The following is a 23,143-nucleotide window of genomic DNA, read 5'->3' on the forward strand; positions in this document are numbered from 1 at the left end:
TCTCAAAAAAAACAAAAAAATTTAAGTCCAGGTACAGTGGGTCACACCTGCAATCCCAGCACTTTGGGAGGCCGAGGTGGGTGGATCACTTGGGCCCAGGAGTTCAAGACCAGCCTGGGCAAAATGGTGAAACCCTCTCTCTTCAAAAACAAACAAAATTAGCCAGGCACAGTGGCATGCCCATTGTCCCTGCTACTTGAGTGGCTGAGGTGGGAGAATCACCTGGGAGCCTAGGAGGTTGAGCCCGCAGTGAGCCATGATCAGACTACTGCACTCCAGCCTGGGTGACAGAGTGAGACCTTGTCTTCTTGTCTCAAAAAATAAATAAATAAATAAATAAAAAATAAAAAATCACACACACAACACAGAAGCTAGAATGAATGTGCGACCTTGTCTTCTTGTCTTAAAAAAAAAAAAATTGAACACACACACATCACAGAAGCTAGAATGAATGGGGCCCCTACCCACCAAACTTGGGATAATTGAGCATCAAAATAATTAATGATAGAGACAGAATATTGGCTGGGTGTGGTGGTGTGCATGCCTGTAGTCCTAGCTACTTACTTGGGAGGCTGAGGCAGAAGGATCACATGAGCCCAGAAGTTCAAGACTATAGTGTGCACCATTATTGCATTATCAACCTGTGAATAGCCACTGCACTCCAGCCTGGGCAACAAAGGAGGCCCTGTCTCAAGAATAAAAAAAGAGAGAAAAGAGAGAAAGAAAGAGATTGTAAGTCATTTAACAAAGCAGAAACCTCTGGATCCATACTAATTAATATAAATACATTAATTGAAGATTTGATAAGAAACAAGATATTTACAAATATCTTGAAAGAGTTTCAGAGTCTCCCTCACAAAATACTTATGAATTTACAAAGGGGGGGAAAAAAGTAACCACACTGGAGAAGCCTAACAGACATCACCTTATTAAACATCTGTAATGAGAGAAGTTAAATCGTGCCACCTGATAGGGTGCCATGAGAAGAAAGCAGCAAGACTTCTGGAGTCCTGTCATACCTAGCTGAATGTAATCACGAGTAAATATCAGACAGATCCAAAGTGAAGGCCACTCTACAAAAATAACTGGCCAGGAATCTTTAAAAGTGTCAAGAATATGAAAGGCAAAACGAGACTGAGAGTTCCAGTTTGAAGAGTAGGAGATACATGATAAGTAAATACTATGCTTGATTCCTAACGGAATCTTTTACCATAAACAACATTATTGGGACAATTGGTAAAGCGCTGAGTTACGTAAATGTTTTGATTTTGATGGTTATATTGTGATTATGTAGAAGGTGCTTAGGGACAATGTGGCATGGTGTCAGCAATTTAATCTCAATTCAAGGAAAAAAAAGTTCTTTGTACTATACTTGCAACCTTTTTGTAAGCTGGAGATTGATTCAAAATGAAACTTGAAAAATGACCTTTAGGCCGGGCGCGGTGGCTCAAGCCTGTAATCCCAGCACTTTGGGAGGCCGAGACGGGCGGATCACGAGGTCAGGAGATCGAGACCATCCTGGCTAACACGGTGAAACCCCGTCTCTACTAAAAATACAAAAACTAGCCGGGCGAGGTGGCGGGCGCCTGTAGTCCCAGCTACTCGGGAGGCTGAGGCAGGAGAATGGCGTAAACCCGGGAGGCGGAGCTTGCAGTGAGCTGAGATCCGGCCACTGCACTCCAGTCCTGGCGACAGAGCGAGACTCCGCCTCAAAAAAAAAAAAAAAAAAGAAAAATGACCTTTAAAAGGCTGGGTGTAGCGGGAAAACGCACAAGACTCGAGGTAAGAGTCTGTTAGTCTCAGTTCTGCCACTGACTTAGTATGTGACCTTGAGCAAGTCACTTTACCTCAGTCCTCAGAGTCAAGGCTCTCTAGGGTCTCTTCCACGCCTAACATCTACACCCACAGCACTGGCCCCGCCTGAATTTCTCCAGGCCCTTTAGATGTCCCAGAGCTGCACCCGAAGACTCTGGCTTGCTATAAAAACAGACAAAAATAGCTGTGGCCGGATCTCCGGACTGAAAAACCACTGTCCTAATCCTAACTTGGGCCGCAGTCTCCATCGCTCTTTCGACGGTGACGCAGTCACGCCTGCCAGAGTGGGCGCTCGATGGTTCGGCGGCCAGCTGGTGGGGCCTTGGACCAGCAGCGCGGCGCAGGGCGCGCTCCCAATCGCTAGCTCCCGCCGTGCTCGCGGCTGCGAGCTTTCCGGCCACGCCCCGCGCGCCCCCCGCCCACTTCACTGCCTCGCTGTCGCCGCCGCCGGCAATTCCAGATTCTGCTAGAGTTAGCAGAGCAGGCGGTAAGGTTGCGGGACCGGGACTGGCGCTAAGCTGAGGAGCACCCCCAAAGGCAGGCAGTCGGGGATCCGGGGAGCGTTGACACCTCCGGGCGCGAGGGAGCTGTCTGGGCTGCCTGTTGGCTGGGAGGGAGGACGGACCGGGGCAGCAATGTGAGTTGAGCTCTCAGGGATCCCGAGGGTGGTCGCGGCAGCGATGTGATCGCGAGAGAAGCCGGTGGGAGAACCGGTCGAGGGACCAGGTGTCTTGACCCTAAGGGCCGGAGTCCGCCGAGGAGGGGCTGACTGGGGCACGGGGTCGGCTGATGAACAGCGCGGTCCGTCCTTCCTCCTGGGCTACGGGAAAGTCTGGCTTCACCTGTGCACAACAGGTAGGCATGGACTCTGCCCGCCAGCGGGAGACGGGGTCGCGGGGCGTGTAGGGAAGGTCAGGAGGTCGGAGCCCGCCTCGCCAGCTCGCCGCTCCCGGGACCCCGCCCTGCGGTGTCCGCTGCGCCAGTGGTCAGCCTGGAGCTGGATCCCCGGCCCGGCCTTCAGGCGAGCTTCCTTAGAGGCCCGTTCGTTTTCTGCAGGAACCTTCAAGGAGAGTTCCCAGAAGGGAGCAGTGGAGAGTGTGGATATTTGCCTTCTGTTTCAGTTCTCTTCAGGAAAGAAAGCTTTTCCTGGGGTAACATTTGCTTAGTGTGAGGAAACATTTTCTTTCACCCTACTCTCGGCCAACGCGGCGTTATTTCAAGTGATTATAAAGTCTTTAGAAACTTTATAAAGCGTTTTATAGTGCCTGTTTATCACAGTAATGGATACCTTTGGCAAATTGGGATAATTTTCTTGACTGTCAACTCAGATAATAGTAAAATGGCTTGAGCGCCTATATTAAAGGTCATAGTTACCCATTGTTTTTATGTGCATTCATTTATTGAACAAATGTGCAGCACTTTTTTTGGGTTAGGCGCCCTTAAGGAATTTACAGCCTGAAAGACGTTAAAAGTTTAAGGAGGAAAAAAAGGGGCCCACAAGTACAGTTAAGAACTGCCAGAGAAAATACTCTCAGTGAAATTACTTAAGCTCTAGGGAAAGCAGAAGTGTGGTTAGAATTGAGCATTAGTTGGATGGGGAGAGGAGAATTTTGTTTCATTTTCCAAACATTTTAGAAAGTATGTCTTTGAGAAAGTGATCTTAGATAAAGTATCGAAGCCGAGATTTGTGTTACATTTTAATACCATTGACTTTTTTTTTTTTTTTTAACTGGTAAGCAGGCAGGATTTATAATTTAAGAATAGTGACAGTTGGAGAATACCATAGTATGGATTTGTTGTGCCTTGGAATGCAGTTGTTTTACCTAGATAACTACAAAATAGGAGAATAAGACTCCTCACCTGAAAGTCAGGAGACCTGAATTCTAGCTTCCCTCCACTATTTAAGGATGTTAGATTGGGTCACTTTTTAATTATTATTCATTATTGTATCTGACTTTAGTCGCAGAAAATACATGACTCCAAAGTACCTTTTTAATTCTTAAATTATTAATTAAAATTAACTACATTAAACTAATGAATATATTATCTACAGAAAAAATTACTTTTTTACTTGCCTTTAACCAATGCACTTACCTTTCTTCCTGCTTTATTTCAAAAAGGTTGAGGCAGTTTATAATAATCTTTCTTAACTATGGATAACATAAGGGTTAAATTCTGGATTTTTTAAATTCTAAAATAATTTTATTCTGAATTAAGCAGTTTAATGACATCTGCATTTTTTAAAAAGCTCCATTGAGTCTTGTGTGGTTCGTTAATTATCCTATAGTATAATTGAAGAGTTTGAACAATCCTTTAATGAGACCACAGTCCTCATATAAATAACACTTCTGCTTTTTCAGGAGACATTGAGAAACTATTATTAAATCTCATTTGAGAAATCAGTTAACTGGGGCCAAAAAGATTAGTAAAGACTTGCCTGTGTTACTTAATTAGATCGTTTGTCTAGTAGTGCTCAGCAATCTACAGCCTGTGGTTCAAATCTACTGTGCTGGCAGTTTTATGAAAGTTTTATTGAACACAACAATGCTCCTTCGTTATGGCTGTTCATGTGTTGTTTTTGAGTAGTTGTGATAGAGACCTTATGGCTCCCAAAGCCTAAAGTATTGTCTGGTCCTTTACAGAAAAAAATTAGTGGACCCCTGAACTAGAACTCTTAAGTGCTTAATCACTAAATCTTTTGTAGGAGGAAATAGATTAAATTCAATTTTAATTCTTTTGTTTGTTTGTTTGTTTGTTTTTATTGAGACAGGGTCTGGCTCCATAGCCCAGGCTGGAGTGCAGTAGCAAGATCTCGGATCACTTGCAAGCTCCGCCTCTCAGGTGCAAGTGATTCTCCTGCCTTAGCCTCTGGAGTAGCTGGGGTTACGGGCATGCACCACCACGCCCGGCTAATTTTTGTATCTTTAGAAGAGAGGGGGTTTCACCATGTTGGCCAGGCTGGTCTCGAACTCCTGACCTCGAGTGATCCGCCCGCCTCGGCCTCCCAAAGTGCTGGGATTACAATCGTGAGCAGTCAGAAGGCAGAATAATATGGAATTATTCCGGGGAGCTGTAGTTGCAAAGAAGCTAGCTGGATGTCTGGCAGGGAGTGAGAAGCAGTGCCTGCCAAGGAAAGCCCTCAGGTGAGGCTCCAAGAGGTTAAAAATTTAGCTAAATTTTAGGTTAGGTAGCTAAATTTTATGAGGTATGTTGTGAATTAAAAGTAGGAACCAGCTGGGTATGGTGGCTCGTGCCTATAATCCCAGCACTTTGGGGGGCCAACGCAGGTGGATCACGAGGTCAGGAATTCGAGACCAGCCTGACCAACATGGTGAAACCCTGTCTACTAAAAATACAAAAATTAGCTGGGCATGGTGGCGCACACCTTAATCCCAGCTACTCAGGAGGCTGAGGCAGGAGAATCAGTTGAACCCGGGAGGCAGAGGTTGCAGTGAGCTGAGATGGTACAACTGCACTCTAGCCTGGGTGGCAGAGTGAGACTCCGTCACAAACAAACAAACAAACAAATGTAGGAACCATGAAGAAGAACCAGGATGTTAGACCATAGTGTGGATTAAGAGTGAATCTGTGAATTCTAACTGGGATGTAAGAGCCATGAATAATTAGAGGAGAGGGAAAAGGAAGATTCTAAAGCGGGTAGAGTCTAATGGCTAAACTTGGAAGTCCTAGGTAGCAGATTGCACAAGCAGCAGATTCAAGGATTGACTCATTTTGAAAATGGAGCAAGAATTTCTGGCCTCTCCTGTAAACTCTGATGTGTTGGAGGAATAATGGCATCTTGTACACTTTGCTCCTGTATTAAGTAGCCCTATGTTGCTCTGCTTTTAAAAACATCTATATTCAATATTGTTTGTCTGTTCCATCACTGTTAGCTTCCTACTCTCAGTGAGTTTGCTCTTTTACTTTTAATGTGCTGCTCTACTCTTTCTAGAATCCAGACAACTGGATTATTAGTCATTTGTCGACTAAGAATGAATAGGCTTTGATGGATTTTTGTCAGTAAAATCCATGAGTTCTGAAACAATTGCTCTATAGACTTCTTTTTTTTACTTCCTGTTACTGGAATCTCAGGTACCAAGTAGTGTGATTAATAGCTAGTGACTTTCAGGAGAGTGTGGTGGGAAATACAAGAAAAGTAAAACTTCTTAACTTAAAATCTGCCTCTGGCATTCCTAAAGGTCCAGGATGAAATCCCTCTTCCATGGAGAGATGGGAGAATTGGTGTGTGGAATGAAGCATAATAAAAATAGTCAAGAATAGCCAAAGACTAAACTAATAATTTTAGTACTTACTGATTTGCCATCTAGATGGAAAGGGCTCTCTGAAAGCTGATGTCTCTGGAAGACATAACACTAACAAAAAACCTCAAAATACTGGAGACATAAAAGTGAAGTGGTGAGAAAGAACAACAAAGTTAGAAGGATTGGCTGCTTCACCACTTATGGCAATAACTGTATTAGTAATAGCGGTCATATCTTAAGTTTCAGTATTATGAGGATTAAATGAGATAGTAAATTAAAAGGTTTTAGTACATAGATCCTCAAAAAATAATCATTTTTCTGTCACTGACATATTAGAATTGGTTCCTACTGCTCAGTCTTATCTAACCCTCCCACCCCCCAGAATACTTCCTTTTATGCTTCAGGGGTGTTCTCTTTCATAAGCTGGAAGGAGAATTGCTACAAACAGTAGTCCAGTTGCGTCTCCCACTGGCAATCTCGCCATCATGGAATCCAGTTTCTGCCATTTTTCTCATTCCTCACAATAACATGCAGTATTTTGGGGGGGGGGGGGGGAAGACGGCAGAGTAAATTCAGTCCCCAACCTGTAAACCTTTTTAACCCCAACTTCTTATAAATTTCTTGTCCTGGTGTTAAATTCTTTGTCTTGGTAACTCCTGTTTCTCTTTTCTTCCACCCTGACTTCTCTATCCTAATAGGATGTGCTCCCCATCAGTTCTTAGAGCGGTGTGTATTTGCTGTTTGTATTGCCTTATATTATGTAGTGGTGAGCAGCAACATTCCTCCCGTTCCTACCAAGTTTTCAGAAAATATTCTTGGCATCTTGGTACACTGAATGTGTGTTTATTATATAGGCAAATTAGAAGTATTAGTGCTGTGCCTGGGGTGTGTCATAAGTTAGGTTTTTGTGGTATAAGTTAGAAAACATGGATTCATTTGACTGTGGAAATTCATATTCAGAATTCCGTAAATCAAATTTTAAAATATATAGTACAAGTCATTTTTGGTTTGTAAAGGATGTATATGTGAAAGTTACTTAACAGTATAGAATAACACAATTTTTTTTTTTTGAGGTGGAGTTTGGCTCTTGTTGCCCAGGCTGGAGTGCAGTGGCACCATCTTGGCTCACCACAACTTTCACCTCCCAAGTTCAAGCTGTTCTCCTGCCTCAAGCCTCCCAAGTAGCTGGGATTACAGACACCTGCCACCACGCCCGTCTAATATTATATTTTTAGTAGAGACAGGGTTTCTCCATGGAACTCCTGACCTCAGGTGATCCGCTCGCTTTGGCCTCTCAAAGTGCTGGGATTACAGGCGTGAGCTACTGCACCTGGCCACAGAATAACACAGATTTTTATGCGAATTGATAAATCTTAAGCATACAAAGTTGAAACTTTGTGTATTTGTCTTCCCTCTCTTTTTTTTTGAGATGGAGTCTCGCTCTGTCACCAGGCTCCCGAGTAGCTGGGACTGTGGGCACACGCCACCACGTCCAGCTAATTTTTGTATTTTTAGTAGAGACGGGATTTCACCATGTTGACCAGGATGGTCTCAATCTCTTGACTTCATGATCCACCCACCTCGACCTCCCAAAGTGCTGGGATTACAGGCATGAGCCACCGTACCTAGCCATTGTCGTCTTTCTTTATTTACATCTTTATGAGAAGATTCTGTTTATATAGACATTTTGATCCAAAATATTAATCAGAAATGTCCTCTTTTAAGTATGACATCAATAGTCATTGATAGTGGAAATTATATATCCTTCTACTAATAATAAATCATTTCAGCCTGGGTGCAGTGACTCACGCCTGTAATCCCAGCACTTTGGGAGGCCAAGATGGGCAGATCACTTGAGGCCAGGAGTTCGAGACCAGCTTGGCCAACATGGTGAAACCCTGTCTCTACTAAAAATACAAAAATTAGCTGGGCATGGTGGCACATGCCTGTAATCCCAGCTATGTGGGAGGCTTAGATACGAGAATAGCTTGAACCTAGGAGGCAGAGCTTGCAATGAGCCAGGATCACACCGCTGCACTCCAGCCTGGGCAACAGAACGAGACTCCAAAAAAAAAAAAAAAAAAAAAAAACAGAAAGAAAGAAATCATTTTATAATATGAACAAAAAAGAAATTTTTAAATTTTTTGACCTATACTAGTCTTTAATGATTAGTAATTCAAAGATTGCATTCTATAGAACACCAGTTCTATGAGATTCGTAGCTGGGAAAAAAAGAAAAAGGGAGTAGAGGAGAGGCTTATAGTTAAAATGTGTTTAGAAACATCAAATGCTTTATCTGCACACCCTCTTGGCTGTACATAGTGCACATTACCATGTTACATGTATGGAGAAACTGGTGAAGAAAACTGACAATGTGGCATTTCCCAAAACCATTTCAACTTGGATTTCTCCCTCTTCACACACAATACATGTTCTCATTCTTCTGGCACTATTCCACGAAATATTCTTGGTAAACACTGCTTTATCTAAAGGTTTCTCTTAACATGTAAAACTTCTGCACTCGTAGTTTTCTTTACTTTTCTCCCCCCCTTTAAGCCTTTTGCACTCCTGTGCATTTGTAGTTTTCATGGTTTTATATGACAGCCTAGTATTCTTTGAATATGTCCAATTTTAACCATTTCTTTAGTGTTGGACTTGTAAGTTCTTTTGAATTTTCACTAGAATTATAGTTAATTACAGTGCTCTAATTAATACTTTTATACTTATATTTTCCTTTTTCTTATGAATTTTCAAAACTGGATGTTTTTATCAAATGGTTTTGATATGTTTATAACCTAGGATAAATAATATTTTTTTCTAACAGAGTTGAACCATTTGTACTGCCACTGTTTATATTAAACTATCAGCTTTTCTAAAATTTTAGCATTGGCTGTAAAAGTTTTTGCATTTTTCATATTTAGATTTAATATGCATAGTTTTGAACCACTCAGCTAAATCAAATTATTTCCTATTGAGCTTAAATCATTATTATATTGTTAACATTTCGTTTTTTTTTTTTTTTTTTTTTGGGGAACGGAGTCTTGCTCTGTCGCCCAGGCTGGAGTGCAGTGGCCGGATCTCAGCTCACTGCAAGCTCCGCCTCCCGGGTTCACACCATTCTCCTGCCTCAGCCTCCGGAGTAGCTGGGACTACAGGCGCCCGCCACCTCGCCCGGCTAGTTTTTTGTATTTTTTAGTAGAGACGGGGTTTCACCGTGTTAGCCAGGATGGTCTCGATCTCCTGACCTCGTGATCCGCCCATCTCGGCCTCCCAAAGTGCTGGGATTACAGGCTTGAGCCACTGTGCCCGGCCAACATTTCAAATTTTTAACTAATGATAGCCAGTTTATTTGTAGGGTTGTTATAGAGAATTAGACTAATGTTAAGTTCATACAAAATAATGTCATAGGTTTGAATTTCATTGTCAGAGATTTTTCTGCTGTTTTCTGAGGCAAGTAATTTTTTTAGCGAAATTTTAAAATACTATTGTAGAAAGAAGGAAGCAAGGTATTTCAGATTTGAAGATGGAATTGATACAGACAAGATTTTTAAATTATCAAGTTACAACTGTGTTAAAGAACTCTTAACATTACAAATGACTTGCCTCTTATCCATTTTACCCTAAAACTAATAAACTATACTGATTAAGTGTCAGCAAATCAACTTTAGGATTCTGCCTAGAGATATGTAAAGTACTGTAACAAAAGAACTTCATTTTCTTTATACCAGGGGCAGCCTTCTTTAAGCAACATCTCAAGTGTGGCCTAATGCTGTTTGTAACTTGTGAGTTCCTGTTTTTGTAACGTATAATTTTGCAAAGCCTAAATCACAAGTGAAAATCTGAGGTCAGGGTAGAATAATCTAGCTTCCTGCTAGATGAAAGCTAATTACTATATTTTTGGGAAAGGTTTGGATTTTAGGATTTATCTATGTTTCTTGAATTGTGGGAGTTCTTGAGAGTTGGGGGTTTTTGTTTTGTTTTGTTTTGTTTACTTTGTGCTTTTTGTTCAGAACTGAGGAACTAAGACTATAGGGTGAATTGAAGCTGTTATGGTGTCTTTTAGGTAAGTAAAAGTCAAATAAAAGTAATTGAAATTGAAGTCTGAGACTTACCGTATCCCAGCACTTCAGGCACTTGATACATTCTGGAATTAGTTTCATTTACTGTTTAGTGACTTTTTTGTTTTGTAAATTATTTTCATGCTCCAGAAGGAAAACACTAACAAACCTTTCTAATCTTGTATCCAGTGTCGTCTTTGATTATTTGTGATCTTTCCCTTTTCCCTCCTTGAAATGATATAATCATTTTAAGAAACTAAAATGACCAAGAAGATTAGGAATACTTTTTTCTCCCTATAAATTTCAACGTATGTTTCCATTGCTACCAAAATAGACCTGTAAACTCTAGAGAGAGAAAATTATATTAGCACTTTCTATCAGGACTGGAATAATCAGCTGCCTGTATGTTTGTTGACATTGTTGAAGGTGCTTACACTACCATGCCTAAATAAAATTGAAATTAACTCATTTCCAGATGAATTAAAACCAACCCTTGGTTGGTTTTGTTTGTTTTGAGACAGTCTTGCTGAGGCTGGAGTGCAGTGGCGGAATCTTGGCCCACTGCAGCCCCACCTCCCTATCTCAAGGGATCCTCCCACCTCAGCCTCACGAACAGCTGAGACTACAGGTGTGCATCACCACATCCAACTAACTTTTGTAAATTTTGTGGAGACAGGGTTTTGCCATGTTGCCCAGGTTGATCTTGAACTCCTGGGCTCAAGTGATCTGCCAGCCTTGGCTTCCCAAAGTGCTGGGATTACAGGCATGAGCCACCGCACCTGGCCTGATAATACGGTTGTTAACTGCTCTCAGAGATGGTTTTGGAGTAAGTTACTTTAGAAAAGAAAACTCTGAGGCCAGGCGTGGTGGCTTATGCCTGTAATCCCAGCATTTTGAGAGGCCGAGGAGGGTGGATCACCTGAGGCCAGGAGTTCAAAACCAGCCTGACCAATATGGTGAAACCCCATCTCTACTAAAAATACAGAAATTAGCCGGGCCTGGTGGCATGTGCCTGTAGTCCCAGCTACTCTGGAGGCTGAGACAGGAAAATCACTTGAACCCGGGAGGCGGAGGTTGCAGTGAGCCAAGATTGTGCCATTGCATTCCAGCCCGGGCGACAGGGTGAGACTCCATCTTTAACAAAAAGAAAAGAAAACTCTGGCCCTAGAATATTGGTGCCCTGCTGGTTCCTTTTTCTATTAGTAGTCAATAATATACATATGTGTTACTCTAGGCTAATAAAGTCACTAGGCTTAATACAGAGCCATTCGAAAGGAAAGAAACAGACATAATGCAGAGTACAGACATTAGTACACATATACACGATGTCTGATATTTGGAGACTGGTACTTACGTCGAATCGCATAAATTGTCAAGCCAGCCTTTTTTTCACCTATAAAAATGGCAGTTTCATATAGTTCAGCTTACTCATGGCTTAGTGGTTCTTCAGTTTTTCCATTAGAATTTGCAGCAAAGGGAGTGATTTTTGTTAAAGGACGTCTAGAAAGGCATTATCATTCTCAGGATTTCTTTGAAGTCTCATGTTTTATCTTGAAGTGTTTTATTAATTTTGCCTTCTATATGCATAAATCTGTATTTTAATATAAAATAATGTTAAAAATTAATGCTTAGGGAAAACTTTAAGTAAAATTTGGCCCTCTAGTCTAAATTTGACCTCTAGCATAGTAATATGCTTCATAATCTGCTGGAGTTATCCCAGTTTGAGAGGCATAATTTGGATGTTACCTTGGTACCTTAGGTCTAGTTCACAGTGCCTACTTTTCTCAACATAAAAGACCTCTGGTATGAAAATGATGACTGAGTAACTAGGAGTATCTATCATGTACAAAGTACAGACAGTTTTGAAAGAAGCAAATAGTGCCCAGAGAAATACCTAGTCTAAAAGCATTTAAATACTTTTATAACTTAGTTCAGTTATTGGCTTTAGGGTAAACACATAGAGTGTTTGGCTGTAAAGTAATGGAATAAACATTCTTGTCTACCTTTTAAAAATGTATTAATAGGGCCAGGCATGGTGGCTCATCCCTGTAATTCCAGCACTTTGGGAGGCCGAGGTGGGTGGATTACCTGAGGTCAGAAGTTCGAGACCAGCCTGACCAACATGGTGAAACCCCACCTCTACTAAAAATAAAAAATTAGCCGTGTGGTGGTGGATGCCTGTAATCCCAGCTACTCGGGAGGCTGAGGCAGGAGAATTGTTTGAACCCAGGAGGTGGAGGTTGTAGTGAGCCAAGATCGCATCATTGCACTCCAGCCTGGACAACAAGAGTGAAACTCCATCTCCAGAATATATATAAAATAAGTGATGATAACAGGTACATTTTGATGTTTCTCCTTGGAACAGTTTGCTTAGGTCTAGAAGTTGCTAGGTGCTGGCAGCATTTTGACTAATACTTCATACTATATTGCATTCATGGAGAGTCATAGTCTACATTAACCTAATTAAATAGCCTGAGAAATCTTATAGGTAAAAATCCCTAACTTTGTCTTAATGCAAGATTCCCAAATTTATTACACCAAGGAACCTGATGTTCTGTCTTTGGGAAACAGTGTCATTTAGTTCCATATATCCACAAATTATGTACAAAATGTAAGCTTTTTAAAAAATGACTGGCTTTGGGTTTTTTTGTTTTTTGATCATGGCTCACTGTCACCTCAACCTCCTGGGCTCAAGTGATCTTCTTACCTGAGCCTCCTAAGTAGCTGGGACTGCAGGTATGCACTACCATGCCCAGCTAATTTTTTATTTTTTGTAGAGATGGGGTCTCATTATGTTGCTCAGGCTGGTCTTGAATTCATGGGCTCAAGCCACCCTCATGCTTTGTCCTCCTGAAATGCTGGGATTATAGGTGTGAGCCACTGTGCCTGGCCCCTCTTCTCACTTTTTCTTTTTTTTTTTTTTTGAGACAGAGGTTCACTCTTGTCACCCTGGCTAGAGTGCAGTGGAATGCAATGGCGTGATCTTGGCTCACTACAACTTCCACCTCCGGGGTTCCTGGGTTCAAGCAATTCTCACACCTCAGCCTCCTGAGTAGCTGAGAATACAGGCATATGCCATCACGCCTGGCTAATTTTTTGTATTTTTGGTAGAGACAGGGTTTCAGCATGTTGGCCAGACTGGTCTCAAGCTCCTGACCTCAGGTGATCCGCCTGCCTCGGCCTCCCAAAGTGCTGGCATTACGAGCGTGAGCCACCGGGCCTGGCCTAACTTCTCACATTTTTGAGGGGCTTGATTGGATGAAAGGGTGGCAGCATAGTATGTTGTGGTTAAAACAAATATATCTGAAGTCACATTGCTTAAGTGCACACCCAGGTTCTGTGTGACCTTGGGAAAGTCACTTAGCTTCTCTGTGTTTCAATGTCCTCATCTGTAAAATAGGGCTAATAAAAATAGCTGCTTCATGGACAGTTTGTCAGATTATTCAAGAAAATAATGTAAAGCACTTAGAGTACTGTTTAGACTATAATAAATAGTCAGTAAATATTAGCTGCTTCTGTTAAATATAGCTGGCATTACATTTGGGGCAGCAGTTTTATAAAATCCTTTTTTCAAGTAGCAACTAACTATACTTTGAAAAATATATTTAAATATATTGACATATGTGTTCACTTGTAGTAAATCACCTTATAATCTCAATAGAAACATAAGGGAAACGAAGAGAAAAATTAGAAAAATTAGCATTCCTGAGGTATATGTAGGGTTGTGGTTATATTAAAACATATAGCAGATAACATTGACTGAATTTGTATTCATCTTCCTGATGAGGCAAGACTTCAGATAAGAGCAGCAGCCATCTGTTTGCAAAATGCCCTTGCTTATCTCATGGGTAGTGCATATGTGGAGCTCTCAGGTGCATTTTAGACTTGTGAGTTTAGATGTGAGATTACCAATATGAATTGTCTACTTCTTTTAGGAGTAATTTACATAAGGAATATATTGAGGGCATTAGAGATGACTTTATGACCTGCTTATGATCTCAAGCTTTTTGCTGAATTATTTATTATCACATTGTGTTAGCTATTTTGCTTCTTGATAGATCATTTTACACCACAATATTGCTGCTGCCTAAAGATAAAAAACGTCTCTTCAGCAGATCCTAATGACTTCTAGAAAGGGTAATTTGATTCTGAAGATAGGATTTTGACTTGCCCTGGTATTAATAAGAAATTTTCTCTATGATACTGTGGTTATTTCTACCCCCCAAACAATCATAGATACTAAATGCAAACTTGCTTTTCACCTTGTGTGTATTTAGTAGGTTTCTTCCAGAAATTATTTCTGTAGCATTTATTAACTGTATCCTTAATTGTGAATATTTTGGCTAGTTCACTTCAATACTTGAAGAAAGGAAAGGAGGGTTTTTTAAAACAAGCTAGAATTTTTGTTGCTTCAGTAAAAATGAATGTTTAGCAGCATTGTTTATATTCCTTTTTTGTTGTTGTTCAAGACAGAGTCTCACTCTGTCTCCTAGTCTGGAGTGTAATGGCGTGATCCTGGCTCACTGCATCCTCTGCCTTCAGGGCTCAAGCGATTCTCCTGCTTCAATCTCCCGAGTAAGTGGGACCACAGGTGCACAACATCATGCTTGGCTAATTTTTGTATTTTTTGTAGAGATGGGGTTTCACTTTGTTGCCCAGGCTGGTCTCGAATGCCTGAGGTCAGGTGATCTGTCTGCATTGGCCTCCCAAAGTGCTGGGATTACAGGTGTGAGCCACCACACCTGGCCACATTGTTTATATTCTTTGTTCTATAAAAGTGACATTTTTGAAAATGACCTAAGATTTTCTTTCTCTTTCTTTTTTTATTTTTTTTTCCTGGTGGATAGGGTGTCCCACTGTTACCTAGGCTGCTCTCAAATTCCTGGCCTCAGCATTTCTCCTGTCTTGGCCTCTCAAAGTACTGGGATTACAGGCGTGAGCCATCACACATGGCACTGGACCCAGATTTTTTCTTTTTTTGATTTTGAGACAGGGTCTCACTCTTCACCGGGCTGGAATGCAGTGGTGTGGTCATGGCTTACTGAAGCCTCAACCTCTCTGGCTCAAGTGATCCTCCTATCTCAGTCTCACAAGTACCTAGGACTGCAGGCATGCACCACCATGCCTGGCTAATTTTTTAATTTTTTGTAGAGACAAGGGTCTCTCTATGTTACCCAGGCTGGTCTTGAACTCCTGAACCCAAGACTCAAGTGATCCTCCTGCCTCAGCCTCCCGAAGTGCTGGGATTACAGATGTAAGCCACTGTGCCTGGCCCTGGACCCAGATTTTTATGCACAATCTTCTTATGTTTAAATGTTAGCCCCGGTGCATTGCAGGCAGTCTTGACCAACAGGGAACCAGTTTGTGACTACTGTCTTTTAAAGAGGCTCTTTTCAGTTATATTATAATTATGATGACCTGATACTCTAAGTATTAATTTCAAACAGGTAAACCATTTGAAATTATGAAACAGATAAACTGTTTGAAAAAATGAAAAGCCTTTCCCATGTCTGTCATCTAATTTTCTAATACCTCTTTAGTTACTGGCCTCTCTGTAAAAGTACGAGATTTGTTTAGGGAAATGTGAGATACGTATTTTAACTATTTTAGTTAAATTAGCCATAGCATTTTATCTATATTCCTATGAAATTCCAATTAACATGTTTCTATTTAGGGACATTAGTGAATAGGAATACCCATCTTTTGTATATGATATAGTACCTTCTATGTTCTTTAATGTTCCTGATGATAGCTGCTACTCCTGTAAGTAGTAGTATTTTTTAATAGCCAACTTGTGTTTTATTTCTTTTCTTAAAATAATTTTTTTCTACTTTTTGTTGTGCTTTTTAAAATGCAGAAAAATGAAGAGTAGTGAAATGATCACTCACATATCCACTACCTATATTCGGCTGTTAACATTTTGCCATATTTTATGGTTGAGTAAGTGATTTAACCATTTAAAAAGTAAGTTGCAGTAAAGCATACATCTCCTAAAAATAAAAAATCTGTTTAGTAATCACAATGCCATCTTATAAATTTGTATGTTAATGTGAATATGTATATATATACATACATTTATATTTATATGCTCGTGTGCTCTGTAACAGCACTAAGGTGTACCCCAGGAGATGCTGTTGAATAAGACAATAATTTTACAAACCCTGTGTCTTCTGTTGATTATTTGCTACCAAAAAATTAAGGCTACACTGGATCTAGGTCAGAGCAGATATGATCTTGATTGCTATAATTCCTGGACAATACCCATTTTAAAAAGTTTGCTCTCATAAGACTTTCAGATATAAGCCTAGTTAAGATTGGACTCTCCTAAACTCCTTGCCTGAAACTACAAGCAGTGCCTTTAGTAGGCTGGGAGAACTGATGCTAATGGGCTTAAGTCCCTCTTGGATCTCCAGGTAAATGACAGGGCATGTACCTAGCTAGGCAAAGACCCAGAGAGATGGTAAGCTTTACTATAGAATTCTAGTAGAAGGTCTGGATGTTTGGTGTCATTTTTTAATATGTACCTATTACCCATTTTAGTAAGTTACTTAAACTGCAAAGAAAACCTAACACGGAATAAACAGCTTAATCTTAAAATTTTCAGAATTTTAGTGGAATATCTCTTCTGTTTAGCAAGTTTTTGCATACAATTGCCAATAATACTACTCTATTTTGCCTGTCTGCTTGAGTACAGAATATAAAGGTGGATTTTATGTCAGTGTTAACTAGAACATTATTGGGATTTTCCCAGATTCACCCTAGAGCAGTTATAAAAAATGTATACATTTAATTATGTTTTCACTTTTCTGTGAAAGATTTCCAATATTATGATTGCCTTCCTTTTTACTCCCCTTTTAAAATACATTATTTTCCTGTATTGCAGATTTTTGTTCTTAGGTATATTGACCGAAGTTTAACGAGAAGAACTGTGACCAGCTAGGAGGACTGCTGCAAGGAATGGAATTAGCTCATAGCTTATTGCTGAATGAAGAAGCATACAATCAACTAGGTGAAGTTCAGAAGGCAGAGTTTATTTTTGAGTGGCTGAGATACTTGGAGAAGCTCTTGTTAGCAACCAGCAGGGTGGGTAAAATGACAACATCTGTTTTTTTAAGTGCCCATGTTTTACTTCCTTTGGTTTGCTTTTCTAGTTTTTTCCAGAATAACCTAATTTAACTTTAAAGTGTTAGACTTTGTTAAAACTTAATGAAACATAGTACATTTTTTGTTCCCTCATCAGAATTTTTACTATTAGAAGTTTTCGCTATTCAGAAAAGCAGGAAGAAATTAGCTAATGTTTTTGGTATTACTTTAAAAATATATAAAACACCAACTACAACTACTGTGTATTATACTTCATTTTTGCTATCTTCTGCATCTATGTTCCTCCATGTCCATAAAGCCGTGGTAAAGTATGGTGGCTAAACAATGTAGTGGGAGTTTCACTTTAAAAAGGTATGAAGACTTGAGGTGTATGAATTCAAGAGCCTATGGATAAACAGATTCTCCCTTAAAAGCTTATGACATGAGTATAAAAAAGGAAAACTGATCACTCATACCCTTCACGTACATTCAGCAATTAGTAACATTTTGCCATGTTTGGTTGATTAATTTACTAAGCCACTGAGGTGGCACTTTACTTCTAGCCTACATCTCCTAAAAATAAGAACGTTTTTTCACATAATCACAGTACTATGTGCAGTTCCAAAGTGGTACAAAAATACTACTCATGGAGGCATTTAGAATTTAACAAAAGACATTTTATTTATGAATTTAAAATAATAGCATTCCAAAACACATTCTTTTTCTGAGACAACAAGGAGCTATGTGACTCTAGTTATCAAAATATTTGACAAGTTTGCTGATCTTTAAGAGAGAAAAAAAAAACAACTTCTAGATTTGGGGGGAAAAATTAGCAAAAGACAAAATTCTATACACTGACAAGTATTTTATTGTGGAATTTTAGGCTTCAGTGAGCACCTGAATACCATTAGCTTCATAATGATACTGTGTACTCTTTATTTGGATAGCAGACAAGGAAAATGGAATAACGTTATTAACATTTATATACATAAGCTTGCAAAAAGAAAATTGCATTACATTTAGGAATAGATCTGAATAAAACAGGTAGCCATTACAAGGTCAGCTCTGGTTACAGATTATAGGTTACTGCTTTATGCAGCTTATATGGGGGAAGTGTAGGATTAGTAACTCAGACGCTGTAGTTGAAAATACAAATTTGGACATGCTGATGCATGCTTGTAGACCCAGTTACTTGGTAGGCTGAAGCAGGAGGATTGCTTGTGCCCAGGAATTCGAGGCTGTAGTGCAGCACTATAATTGCCCCTATGAATAGCCATTGCACTCTACCCCAAGCAACATAGTGTGACCTTGTGTATTAGTCCGTTCTCACACTGCTGTAAAGAACTACCTGAGACTGGGTAATTTATGAAGAAGAGAGGTTTAATTAATGCACAGTTACACAAGCTTATCAGGCGTGACTGGGAGACCTCAGGAAACTTAAACAGTCATGGGAGAAGGTGAAGGGAAAGTGAGGACCTTCTTCACATTGTGGCAGGAAGGGTTGGGGGGAAGTGTCACACACTTTTAAACAATCAGATCTTGTGAGAACTCACTCACTGTCACAAGAACAGCATGGGTGAAATCCACCCCCATGATCCAGTCACCTTGTAGCAGGCCCCTCCCCTGACACATGAGAATTACCATTTAGCATGAGATTTGGATGGGGACACAGAGCCAAACCGTATCACATTGTCTCTATGAAAAATAATAATACAAATTTGCTCTACCTTTCAAACAAAAGAAGATTTAGAGCCCTTATATTTGTTAACAGAGATTACAGTATAATGTGGTTCGGAATTTTGGGAGGGTTTTTTTGGAGTTACTAACAGAGCAACAAACTACCTGTTTAGTGTGGCATAATGACCACACTACCAACTTATTTGTAACTTCCAGTCAAAATAAGTTTGTATTTTTCTAGAGCCTTTTTAGTTCTTAAATATTTGAAAGAAAAATTATGTTAGAGGATTACATATAATTATATTGACTTTGAACTGTCTTTGTGTTATCTTTCTTTCTAGAATGATGTAAAGGAGAAACAGAAGACTCTTGTTGAACAGCTCCTGTCTTTGTTGAACAACTCCCCAGGGCCTCCTACCCGCAAACTCCTTGCTAAGAATCTAGCCATACTTTATAGTATTGGAGACACATTCTCCGTTTACGAGGCAATCGATAAATGTAATGATCTTATTCGTAGCAAAGATGATTCTCCAAGTTACCTTCCCACTAAGCTGTAAGTGAAACATTAAAACAGAACAGGAAACAAAATATTGCTTCCTGTTGTATTTTTATGAAGTACCCATAGTACTTGACAATTACTTTGAAACTGAATACAAACTCAGTTTTACTCATTTTAAGAAACTAACACTTTTCATGTTAGTTACTGAGAAACAATTCTACAAATACTTTAGACATATTTGAAGTCTAGGTTTGAGATTCAAAACATCTTCCTAAAAAAAATTTTAGCAGTTGAATATTTAAGAAAGATTTTAAATTCTTCACATTTTTGGATGCTTTTGCAATTGATTCATTCTTGGTTATGAAAATTGATAATAAATATCATGTAGAAAAGTATTTGCTAAGATCCTGAAAAGAACAGCCTAGTTTCTCTGTAGGATTTAGTTCATTTTATCACCTTTTATCTTTAAAAAGGCAATGAGCCATGTAGTATTTCTTTTTTTCTTTTTTTTTTTGAGACAGAACCTCTCTGTCACTGAGGCTGGGGTGCAGTGGCGTGGTCTTGGCTCACTGCAACCTCTGCCTCCTGGGTTCGAGCAATTCCCGTCTTAGCCTCTCAAGTAGCTGGGACTACAGGCACGCACCACCACTTTGAGCTAATTTTTATATTTTTAGTAGATACGGCGTTTTACCATGTTGACCAGGCTGGTCTCAAACTCCCAACCTCAAGTGATCCACCCACCTTGGCCTCCCAAAGTATTGGGATTACAGGCATGAGCCATTGCGCCCAGCCACCATGTCATAATTTTATAGAAGTTTTTGTTGCTCTAATTTTTACTTACAACAGAATGTATTCCCCCATAAAGTTTTCAGATTGCAAACTTGATGAGAACATTATTTCTTGTTTTTATTTTTGTCTTTAAGCTTATCTATTATCTAATATGTAGCTGAGTTCTGTTGAAATATTTTGTAGAATTTTGTAACAAAGTTGAGAGTGTGTAATCTTTGGGCTGAGTAGTAGAGTAATCACAGATTGATACATCCTTATTATTGAAAGTATAATCATATTCACCTAAGTGTCATGCCTTAGGATTTAACCACAGAATAGATTCTTAGAATTTTATCCTTTCAAAGTAAAATTTAAAATAGTCACTTTTTCAACAAGTGATGCCAGTATAACTGTATGTCCACATGCAAAAGAATGAATTTGGACCCTTCTATTACACCATGTATAAAAAATTAACCCAAAATTGATTATAGATGTAAGTGTAACAGCTAAAACTGTAAAACTCATAAGAAAAAACATAGGGGTAAATCTTTGTGACCTTGTTTTTGGCAGCGTTTCTTAGGTACAGCATCAAAAATCACAAGTGACAAAAAATAGATAAGACTTCATCACAGTTAATATGTTTGTGTTTCAAAGGATAATACAAAGAAAGTAAAAAGACAACCAAGAGAATGGGGAAATGTTTCAATAGTTATCCTTACATATTCTAAGATATTTTTATTCCTATTTTTTCAGCTGTGACTGATTTCTAATTTAAATGTTGTTTCAGTGCTGCTGTGGTATGTTTGGGTTCCTTGTACAAGAAGTTGGGTAGAATACTGGGTAACACCTTTACTGATACAGTGGGGAATATTCTTAAAGCTGTGAAGAGTGCAGAGGTAAGTAATTACAAATTCAGCCAAAGAATGGAAAGATAGCCTTTTATTGGTTTATGCTTTCCCAAGCAAATAAAAGAACTTTACATATGACAAGCATATGTAGATATGAATATAAATATACCTACAAATTAAATATTTCTAGGTGATGCACAATATGTACTCTGTATATTGAATCCCTGTTAGAAAAATAGTAATGCAGTAGAATGTATTCATATAAATCCAAGTGGGTGAAAACGAACGTATTCCACTTATAGGTCCATCCCTGCTCTCTCCTCTCACTCCACCTTTTCTATTTGATAACACTTACTGGTGCCAGTGCAACTGCTTGTCACTAGGGACTATGTAGTTGATAAACACTGTATACCTTATGGATAGATGAGTTACTATACTAGCATCAGAAGGTAGTAAGGAATATAATCTGAGGGGAAAGAGTGTAGAGGATGTGTGACCAGATCCAGATGACCTTTTAATTGCCAAGGGAGTATATTTTCAACTGAATCCTCATTGAAATATTTGTGTCACTTACTACTCTGGAACACCCCTTGTTTTTGAGACTGTCTCTTCATTTGACTTTAAGAAACTAAGATACTATAATCTCTTGCCAACTGTGGTTTTCCTGGTTTTGAAATGAAAGCGTTTATATGTTTGTTTAGCAAAAGGTTTAAATCTCTGGTCCCTAATATGTAAGGACAACTTAGCACCTTTAAATATAAAACATGGACATGGTAGTTTGCACCTGTAATCTCAGCTACTTGAGAGGCTGAGACGGGAGGATCACTTAAAGCCAGGAGTTTGAGACCACCCTGGGCAACACTGGAAGACCCTGTCTCTACCAAATCATAAATTAGTTGCAGTATGGTGGTGAACACCTGTAGTTCTAGCCCCTTAGAAGACTGAGGCAGGGGATCACTTGAGCCCAGGAGTTCAAGACTGTAGTGAGCTATGGTCATGCCACTGGACTCCATCCTACGTGATAGAGCAAGACCCTCTTTTTTTTGTTTGTTTTTTGAGATGGAGTCTGGCTGTGTTGCCCAGGCTGGAGTGCAATGGCGTGATCTCAGCTCACTACAACCTCCACCTCCTGGGCTCCAGCAGTTCTCCTGCCTCAGCCTCCCGAGTAGCTGGGATTACAGGTGCATGCCACCACGCCCAGCTAATTTTTTGTATTTTTAGTAGAGACAGGGTTTCACCATGTTCACCAGGCTATTCTTGAACTCCTGACCTCAAGTGATCCAGCTGCCTCAGCCTCCCAAAGTGCTAGGATTACAGGCATGAGCCACCATGCCCGGCCCAACACCATGTCTCTTAAAAAATATTTATTTAAAAAAAAAAAAATCTAAAAACATCACACTGGCTACTCTTGTTACTTTATTTACAAAAATCTAGAAAACAGCTCTGAAGTAATTTATAGAAATGTTGGACAGTCACACACACATTTTTTAAAAATGTAGCAAGGCAAAACAAGGGAAAATTCCAATTAAAAAATGGGTAAATTTTAAGAAGAATGTAGCTGATTCAAGAACTTTAAGAAGTGAAGACTCTAACATAAAACTGGTGAGAAAATTTGCTCATCATATCACTTCTCAGCAATAGTTTCCCAAAAGATTGGAGTAAATGATTAAGGAGAACAGATTTTTATAACATCTATAAATCTAGTTTTATTTAAAAGCAGATATCTGTAAGAAATTTTATTTATTGAGATACAGCCATTTTAAACTTTCTTCCTCCTAATTCCACTGGTTAAGCTATAACACTTTTTAGGCCCCTTGGTTAATAGAGGTTTACTCTATAGTTATGAAAATGTTCTAAGTTACTGATAAGTATTTTGTTGCTCCCCTATTTGTTAAATTTTTTTAGCTAACGTCCTTAAGCCATATTCCCTACTTTGGATCTTTGATTTAGTTGATCAGGTATCACAACATTTCAGAGATATCCACACCCACCAGTGATACACAACATTTGGAACTGGAATAGAAGAAAAGTTCAGAAGATTCTCATTGGCACCATTTTATTATGTTCACCTATGACTTCGAAGTGCGCTTATACAAAGATGAATTAACAATATTACTATGAAATGATTCTTGAT

The 23,143-nt window shown here is 39.4% G+C and overlaps 1 protein-coding gene across 10 annotated transcripts in view; it reads left to right on the forward strand.

Moving 5' to 3' along the window:
• Positions 1–2,237: 2,237 nt before the first annotated feature.
• The window catches only part of HEATR5A (HEAT repeat containing 5A), a 148,177-nt gene continuing 127,271 nt past the window's right edge, over positions 2,238–23,143 (forward strand). For 7 of the 10 annotated variants that reach the window (XM_033188329.1, XM_033188327.1, XM_033188334.1 and 4 more), the window contains exons 1-4: positions 2,238–2,352; positions 17,018–17,217; positions 19,236–19,447; positions 20,949–21,057. In XM_033188329.1, the coding sequence (XP_033044220.1) occupies positions 17,092–17,217; positions 19,236–19,447; positions 20,949–21,057 (447 nt within the window). In that variant the 5' untranslated portion in view covers positions 2,238–2,352; positions 17,018–17,091. The other 3 variants (XM_033188328.1, XM_033188331.1, XM_033188330.1) reach the window with 3 other exon arrangements.

This window comes from Trachypithecus francoisi, unplaced genomic scaffold, assembly GCF_009764315.1.
Source record: "Trachypithecus francoisi isolate TF-2019V2 unplaced genomic scaffold, Tfra_2.0 Lachesis_group3, whole genome shotgun sequence".
NCBI lineage: Eukaryota > Metazoa > Chordata > Mammalia > Primates > Cercopithecidae > Trachypithecus > Trachypithecus francoisi.